This window comes from Salvia hispanica, chromosome 3 (genome assembly GCF_023119035.1).
Source record: "Salvia hispanica cultivar TCC Black 2014 chromosome 3, UniMelb_Shisp_WGS_1.0, whole genome shotgun sequence".
Classification (NCBI taxonomy): Eukaryota; Viridiplantae; Streptophyta; class Magnoliopsida; order Lamiales; family Lamiaceae; genus Salvia; species Salvia hispanica.
This window is the reverse complement of record NC_062967.1, coordinates 926,122-935,213: the sequence shown is the minus strand read 5'-3', so window position 1 is coordinate 935,213 and position 9,092 is coordinate 926,122. Positions and strand designations below refer to the sequence as shown.

Sequence of the window (9,092 nt, the reverse complement as noted above, 5' to 3'; positions counted from 1 at the left end):
AATATTTGAGGGACTGGGGGAGTATTTTATTTATCGTGCCTAATACGAAATTGAATGCAATAAATAATTCTCAAGAAATGAGATTTTAAATCCATCAAGTCCTAATTATTCAATACGTCATGGAGTAACTTATAGTCAACTCTAAATCAAATTTGGTCACAAGAATATCAAATAACGGTTTCATGGATATCTCTTGACCGTCGATCTTCAAGATGATAGAGTTGGGATGATGGATCGCCATTACCCTCTTCTCTTTTTCCTTCCTTGGAATTTTTTTCCTATTTTCGTCTGTGAAAGGAGCAAAAGGGACAGCGGGGGGCATTTTTATCTTGTCTCTATCATGCAGAATATGTGAAAAGAGTGAAAATGGATGAAAATGAAAATATTCCTCTACAACATTTTAGCTGGATTTCCATAGATTTTCCTTCGAAAATATTCCAACTAAGTTTCGTCAGTATTTTTGCCGGTTTACAACTAAGTTTCTTTAAATGTTTTCCATAAAAGAAAGCAACTACTAACACAGCCAAAACAAACAACTTTTGCATAATCTAGAGGCATGCAAAACTTTTTTGTCACCAAGACATGAAGCAAAACAGAACATTAATCAAGACAATACACATAGCTCAAACAGAAACAGCAGCAGTCCTGACTCCATATCAGATCCAAATTGTCCAGAATGTGCTCAATGAACACATACAAATTAAGATGTAACGATAAATGGTCTAATCTAAGACGATGAACGAATCAAGATCCGAATAATCATTCAATACAACAACACAATGTTTTGCAACTTAACGTACGAACTGAATCAAGTGCAGCATTTATTCCAATCCAAGCAAACATGCTCGATTATTTGAAGAAGGGGAAACATTTGAAGATAACAATGTGAAGAACATATTGATGCGCAGCAGTTATTCAAGTCAGCCATCTTGCGCAAGCCCCTGCTAATTAGTGCAAACTATCAACCAGTACTGAAACCAAAGAAAAGCAAAGTTTACTAAGCCGAAGAAATAAAATAAGTACTCCCTCCGTTCCATAGTAGTGGAGGCATTTCTTTTCGGCACGGAGATTAAGAAAAAGTTGTGTTAGGTGAGTTAAGTAATGAAGAATAAAGTAGGAAATGAAAAAGGTAGAGAGATGTAGAGAGAATAAAGTAAGAGAGAGTAAAGTAGGTGTGGAAAAATGTGTTGACTTTTACCAAAAAAGGAAATGACTCTACTACTATGGAACGTACCAAAATGGCAAAATGACTCTACTACTATGGAACGGAGGGAGTAGTAATTAAATCAGGTACATCGCTAGAGTATTTATGCAATCCATATACACAGATAAAATTTAGCAAGACCATACCTCATAAGAAGCTTGAAATGTGCTGCAAAAGACCAGTAAAAGTAATTAAGAATTGACACAAAATTATTAAATGATTATGTAAGAATTTGAATGATAAATTACCTGGCAAGATACATAAAACTTGATCATTCATTGCGAGGAGGAGGAAAGATGGAAAGTGTGACTTCAGAGCCTCCAGCCTCGGTCTTCAGCTTTTTAATCTCTATGGCAGATTTAACTGCAAGGAAGCAAGTATGCAGCTCCAACATTTGGAGCGTCGGTATGTCAGCAAAGTCAACTGGAACTTCACAAAGCTTCTCGCAGTTCTTGAGCACAAGGCTTCTAAGCTTGGGGTAGTGACGGGATGAAGCCTCCCAGAAAGCTAAATCTGTTTGTTCAATATGCAAAAACTGAAGAGAGCGAAAGCCTCCATCTTTTACCTCCCAGGTGTGCCCGATAAATGCACGTTCCTTCAACTTGAGCACCTTTAGTGTATCAAGCGATCCAAGGGTAGAGATATGGATCCAACTGAGAAAAGTTGAGCACAGTGTGAGACTCGTAAGTCCAGATGGGAAATGATCAGATCCAGGGAGGTAATTCGGTTTCCCAACTTCTAGTTCTCCATCTCCCAGTAGCTTCAGCTTTCTAAGATGTTCCATATTCCTCAAACTATTAAAAGATCCAACCTCTCCTCTGAAAAGAGGCCCTAGTTTCCCGCGGATGCCTAATTTCTTAAGATAGCGAGCCCGCACAGGAAGCTCCTTGGTGCAACTTTCCACCGATATGAAGCTCAGTGTTTGAAGCTCATCTGTGGTATTAGAGCTATTAGTTGGGTTGGGCAACTTAGCAGAGGCTTTTGTCTTGAAATGCCTCAAATGCTTCATCTTCCATATGTCGGCTTCAACTTGCAGGGTTGGAGATGGGGTGTTAATGATAAGTGTTTGTATGTTCCAAAGCTTGTTGAAATAAGAAGGAAGTGTCTCCATCGTGAACGACATGGCAATGTACCTCAAATGTACCAAATTGTAGAACTCTCTGATTACTAGTTCTAATTGCAAGGGTTGAACATCAAAAACTCTGAGCAGCTTGAAGGCTTTAATGAGATTTGTGCTTTCTTGTGGAGGCAAGACATGGTTAGTGTCGGAAAAACAAACAAATGAGCGGATATGACTTGCAGGAAGATTTGATGACATATAGTACTGCCAATTGGAATGAATAGAAAGACGGCGACACTTGTTAGAGCTTGGAGGCACATATACCCCTTCATTGTTGTACTTGATTTCTTGGAGAAAATTTTCAGTTGCAGCTTCTTTCCGGCAGAAATCACCCAAGACATCATGAATCTGGCAAGTTTTAACACTGCCATCTGGTTTAAACTTGACACTTTTGACTAGGTTTCTACTTATAAGATCCTTCAAATACTTCTGTCCAACCTCCTCTAATGAGTTATAGTCCTTTTTAAGTTTTATGAATCCTTCTCCAATCCACATGCGGATCAATTTTGACGCTGAAATCTCATAGTCTTCTGGGAAAAGCCCCAGATAGAGAAAGCAGTGGCGCAAGTGGTGAGGTAAATTCTCATAACTCAGAGATATGAATTTTTGCATGCGATTTGTCTTGTCTTCCCCATCTATGTACGAGCTCACGTGTTCGGACACTTTTTTCCACTCTTCTTTCGTTGTTTCCACATTTGCGTGTAGAGACTTGAAAAGAATGCCGCCGATGACTACTATCGCAAGTGGCAGCCCATCACAATTATTTGCAATTGTTTGTCCGACTTTTACCAGTTGAGGAGGGCATTCCAGCGTGCCGAGTGCCTCCAACCGGAACAGCTCCCAGCTTTCTTCTGGTTCGAAGAAACGCAACGTGCTGAAAGATCTTGGCTTACTAGCAGCCTTTCCCACATCCTCATGACGACTAGTGACCAAGACTTTACCCCTTGGGTTTGTGTGTTTAGGTGGCAGGGCGGGGCGAAGCCTGTTCCAATCATCTTCGCTCCACACGTCATCCATCACGATAAGGAACCTTCCGCTCTGGAGACGATAAGCAATCTCACTAGCTAAATCACTTGGATCTCTGGAGCAAATTTCGTCGTCTAGGGTGGTTAAATGTTTAAGAATGCGGAGAAAGATTTCTTTGTCGGTGAACTGTTCTGAAACAGGAAGCCATATACGAGTGGGGAACTCTAAGGTGATTCTTGGATCATTGAAAATCTTCCATGCAAGAGTCGTCTTGCCAAGTCCAAACATACCAATCAGAGAAATCACATCAAAATAGTCCGTCTCTTGAAGCAGACGGCGTATGAGCTCTTCCGTCACGTCTTCAAAGCCCACCACATCCGACAGTCTTGGCGGGCGAGCCTGTTTGAAAAGTTTGATTTCAGACACGGGTTTGTAGAGATATGAAGAAATTACAAGACTCTATCTCCCTAAAAATGAATCCTTGGCCAAATATGAAATCCCTAGTGCAAGAACCTAAAACCCTATTAAGGATGCGTGCCATTGTGCGTGCACGGTGCTCCGAGTTCTTAACCTCCGAGCAACAACATGTATTTGTTGACAAAAGGAAAAGGATGATGAATAAGAAGAGGAGGAGGAGGTGCAAGAAGAAGAAGAAGAAGAGAGGAGGAGGTGGAAGAAGAAGAGGAAGTGAGGAGGAGGTGCACGAAGAAGAAGAAGAAGAAGAAGAAGAAGAAGAAGAAGAAGATATTATGAAAACTTGAGGTTTGTATGCCTTGTTAAACCAACGAAACGAGGTGATGTGAACACTGGTGCATAACGGTGGGGTGCAAACCACATCCCACATCGGGAAATAAGTTAAGTTGTAGTAGAAGAAGATATTATGAAAACTTGAGGTTTGTATGCCTTGTTAAACCAACGAAACGAGGTGATGTGAACACTGGTGCATAACGGTGGGGTGCAAACCACATCCCACATCGGGAAATAAGTTAAGTTGTAGTTAGCCATAGTGCTACCCCAACTCTATTAGTATGAGGCTTTTTGAAAAGTATTCCAAAAACAAAACATGAGGCCTTTGATAGGCTAGTTTTCGTCACCCGGATTTGATCACTTTTGGCACTTATAAGTTCAATATTTGCATGAGAAGATGCTATTTTGGCAGGGAATTGAGCATATGGTTCGGCCTTAGTGTAGATTTAGGAGAGATATCAGCTTTTAGAAGTTAAGTGAAAGGACCATTAGTTGTAGGCTTTTATCCATTGGTTTTACACCTTGGATAATAGGGATTAGGGGACACAAAGTACAACACCTTTTCTCATCTAGTCTCTCTCTCTTTTCACTAATTAGGATCTGATTTAGTACACTCTTTCACCATCTTCACACGCCACTTTAGCCTCCATTTCAGTTTCAGCTTTTAGACCACCTTTTAAGGGTCACAATCCTAGTTTCTAGACTTAGTTTAGTAGCTGACACTTAGTTTATTTTGCTTAGTCTTTTAACTTACTTCCTTTTGCTTCTGAACTTAGGAATGTTTATGCAAGTTTCTGTTTTCATTTCATTTCCGAAATGTTCTTATTTTCGCCGCTGCTAAGTTGCCCAGTTTACCAACTTGCCCAGTCTGATTTCCAGTTTAAATGCTTTCTTTTAATTGCATGTTATTTGCATGTTTAGTTCCCAATCTTAGCTTAAGTGTTATTTACATTTCGTAGTTCAGTTCCCACCCCCAATTTAGAGCGTGGCGGCATCGCCAAAACCTTTCTAAGTGTGGAAATGCATAACGGATGCTACCGTTCCTCGTGGGTTCGACACCCTAACTTACCATATACTAATTAATAGTATTTTGGAAAGTGGGAACTTATAAATCTTGTTGAATAGGAAGGGACACGTGCCTACGACACGCGTGCAAAACCCCGTCCTCTCAGCCTTGTTCCTCACATCTATAGAAATGGAGGTGAGCTTCAAATTTAAGATATTTGCTCTCAATAATACTCACTTCACTAACTTGTAGGCCATTTCCCTGCAATGGGGATTTCGGTTTCTTGCACTAGGAGTTTCATGTCATGACCATGAATGTTGTCCGTGCTGATTAGAACTTTATGCCTTTGTGACGGATACTAGGACGGCCAATAGAAGGTTCCATTGAGCCAGTTTTGAAAGTTAGAGGATTTCTTTGGATCACAAAATTGGAAATAGTTTTCCAATTGGTATAGTTCCAAGGGTTTTAGGGTTCAAGTCCTATTTAGACAATACATCTAAAAGTTTTCAAACTATAATGAGGCTTATTCTCAATAGAGCATGGAATGCAACAATTTTCATGATCAATAACATATTTCATTCTATCATGTATCCATGAGGAAAAATCGTGAAGCTTCTAAGGGCACTCACTGTGGCTCCGCTGCTGCCAGTTCGGCTGCCGGAAATCCAGCCGAAGGTGCGGCGGTTTCACGGTGCCTATGCAGGCGTTGCAGCGACCACGAAATATTTTATAAAAGAAATCGATTTTAACTAATGCTACTGATTCAAATAGCTGTTTATTATCGAATAAACTATATAATGATACATCTGCATAATTCCACATAGTTTGAGAGGGGTTAATTTCATAAATAGTTACCAAACCATGATTCTTTTATCAAATTAGTTATTGAAGTTTAATTTATTTTAAAATGAATATAAAATTGTATACTTTTATAGGAGTATTATTTATAGTTGAATTTAATTTGCTTATTACTTTACTTCACATAACAATTAAAGTACCATATCACTTTTGCTCTTTAAGATAATATAATAAGTAATTCATACATCCTTCTTTATTCCTTAGATTATCCCAAATAATTTGTACTGTGATAAATATGATCACTCTCTTTTTTTAACTTGTTCAATGCTAATTTGAAATTGGCCATTTATGAACAAAATATGTTTATTTATTTTAACTCCAATCAGTTATACACACAAATTTAAAGCACGGAATGAAATAAATAGACTAAAGTAGAATAAAGAAAAAATTATTTGGAAATTTTGAGTTTGACATCAAATATAGGTTCACGAATAAGGGCTTCTAAACAAGATAGGTAGGATTAATATGGAAAATATTATATAGAAATAAAGAATTACATCTATATTAAATTAACTTAAACAGAAAAATTATGTGATATTTTAATTATCGTATATAACAAAATAATTAAGCAAATAAAATCAAATCAATTTGAAATAATTGATAACCATTTAGTAAATTGAACTTGTAATAGTCCATATTAAAATTGAAGGTAACTATCAAAATTAGATAAATCACATTCCTAAAGTTAAAGGAATGTGATCTAACCGCCCCTGATTACTAAGGAAGTAAATCACTCATCACCTCGTTATTACTCCCTCCGTTCCATAGTAGTAGAGTCATTTTGCCATTTTGGTACGTTCCACAGTAGTAGAGTCATTTCCTTTTTTGTTAAAAGTCAACACATTTCTTCTCACCTACTTTATTCTCTCTTACTTTATTCTCTCTACATCTCTCTACCTTTTTCATTTCCTACTTTATTATTTATTTACTTAATTCACCTAACACAACTTTTCTTAATCTCCGTGCCGAAAGGAAATGCCTCCACTACTATGGAACAGAGGGAGTACTAATTTTCTGTAATATAAGTAAAGTAATAAATATTTATATTTTAAACGTTTGTTTTAACACATCTAGAATAAAGAGCAATATAAATCATATTAAATTATAATAAAGTTATATATGTAAATTTATTTTGGTAATAAGATGTAATATCAATTGATAAAATAAGAGATAATGACCTCTTAGAAAAAAGAGACTAGTAACTTAACCTGAATTTTATTTAACATTTATTGAAAACAAATAATTAGAGTAAAAGTAGTACCTGAGGTTTTTCATGTATGCCTTTCTCGTCTTTGTGGACAGAAGTGATAGCTTCCCTCATATCCTGCACCCTTTTTGAGATCGCCTCCACCTTCCGGCCAACGCTGTGTAGAAATTTGGTGCGACCTTTCACGAGTCTCATGAGAGTATTCTGCTGGCTTTCCTCGTTGGCCTTCAAGACGTAGAAATCGATGACATCTTCGACCTCATAAACAACATCGTGAATCTCCTTCCACATAAGTTTTATTTGCTCATCATTTTTCCGCATCTTCGCTGTGTCCTTGAGGAAGGCTTTGAAGACTTCCAGATCCCTTTCAAGATTAGCGATGTTGCCCTTCGCGTGCCTGATTAGATGAGCGTGGTGCTCCACGACCTCCTTGAGGTTGCTAAGAAGGAATTCTACTGCTGCGTCCGCCATCCCTCTCTCTCTCTTACTATTTTCTCTCTCTTTTTATTGCCTGCGATGGGAAGTAGCCATCCCTGGTATCTTCATATAGACATAGTTTCAGGAGGCATTATCTCCCTCTCAACTCGTTTGTGTATTATATATGCTAGTGTCAACGAGCTATTGCACGTAGGTTTGCGTTAAAATGATAACCTCTCTTAAAGTGACACTGTGACACCGCTTATTCAGCAATATTATAAACGTTACACAGCAATATTACAAACACTACACAGCAATCTATAGATTGTTGTATAGTGTGTCGGATATTGCTGGACAAGAAAAATTGCTGGATAAAGACCAACAAATTGCAGACCGTCTTTTTTCAGATTTTTTTTTTTCCCACTTGGCAGCTTATTATTCATCCACGTGTACAAATGATTGTCTAGGAATGGTAGTATGGTGTTATTTTAAGGGATGGTGGCACCCTAACATGCCCCATTGCACGTATTCAAAAGTATTTGAATTTATTATTCATTTGCAGTACATTTTCTTTATTTTTGGACATTTTCATACGGCTGTATTAATCTGATAACATTAAGGAAGTATGTTTGAATTATTTAGTCACAAGTGGTGACACTTGAGTTTAATTAGAATAGTGAAAACGAAATTCATCCTTGATAATTTTCGTCCTTTGAGAACGTGAGAGGGCAGCTGAAATGCCTAATTTTAGGGATCATTCTGATTTGTTTAATAATCAAATTGGATTTTTTCATATTCCCTTCAGTTGACACCTAACTATATATGTAAATTTAGGGATTAAATTAAGTGGATAATTAAGAAATGGGAAAACTTTATCAATTATTAGTTGTTACAAGCAATGTACCGTTTCACATCTCAAATACGTGTAACTATTTTAAAATTTTAATTGGTTCCATGCTCGTTATTCAAATATACAGAAACAATTAAACAAAAATATCCTTGCGCAGGCGTGGAGACATAAATTTAGTTTTAGTACAGTTAAAATTGGATTTATTTTTCCAGGCAATATAAAAGAATTCAATTAATTTTTGTACTAATTATGGTCAGATTATTTTTACAGCTAACTAGTAAGTAAGTAACTTTTATTCTGCCAAATATTTCGTAAGAGCTTACGAACTCGTTAACAACGTCATAACTTATAAGTATAGTCAACTTCTTAATAGTCTATAGATGTACCATATCATATACAAGGGAAAGTAGTTACATGTGAATTTACATTTAAATATGAATTGAGTAAATTGAGATGATACATAATCATGATCTGTACCTATTAATAAGATTAATATATTTAATGTAGTAGTTATGAATTAGTCAGTCGTAATTAATTAAGAGTCCTTTGACTTTGATAATAGTAGTAGTTTGTTTTTTCCAATTTATTTTTTTAGTGAACGTGATAATCCCTGATTATATGGATCACACCGATTTATTATATGCTCAGCCCTAAACCTTGTAAACTTTGTTAAATAAATAAGGATTCTAATCTAGAAATGTATTAATTGAGAATTAC

General features: G+C 36.8%; 1 protein-coding gene across 2 annotated transcripts; it reads right to left on the bottom strand.

Annotated features, from left to right (window-relative positions):
* Positions 1-623: 623 nt before the first annotated feature.
* Positions 624-7,679, bottom strand: LOC125214119 (putative late blight resistance protein homolog R1A-10). 2 transcript variants are annotated; one of them, XM_048115010.1, is made up of 4 exons: positions 7,163-7,679; positions 1,453-3,689; positions 1,351-1,372; positions 624-971 (listed from the first exon to the last, which is right to left on the bottom strand). In XM_048115010.1, the coding sequence occupies exons 1-2, from the start codon at positions 7,577-7,579 to the stop codon at positions 1,476-1,478; spliced, it is 2,631 nt and encodes an 876-aa protein (XP_047970967.1). In that variant the 5' UTR covers positions 7,580-7,679; the 3' UTR covers positions 624-971; positions 1,351-1,372; positions 1,453-1,475. The 2 variants fall into 2 exon arrangements, with proteins under 2 accessions (XP_047970967.1, XP_047970968.1); XM_048115011.1 differs by having other exon boundaries at positions 624-941.
* Positions 7,680-9,092: the final 1,413 nt, after the last annotated feature.

Bases quoted from the DNA above. Each gene is read 5' to 3' on its own strand.
- LOC125214119 (XM_048115010.1), bottom strand. From the start codon at position 7,579: ATGGCGGACGCAGCAGTAGAATTCCTTCTTAGCAACCTCAAGGAGGTC. The intron at 3,690-7,162 runs GTACTACTTTTA...CTTTTCAAACAG, and splicing joins GCATACATGAAAAACCTCAG to GCTCGCCCGCCAAGACTGTC.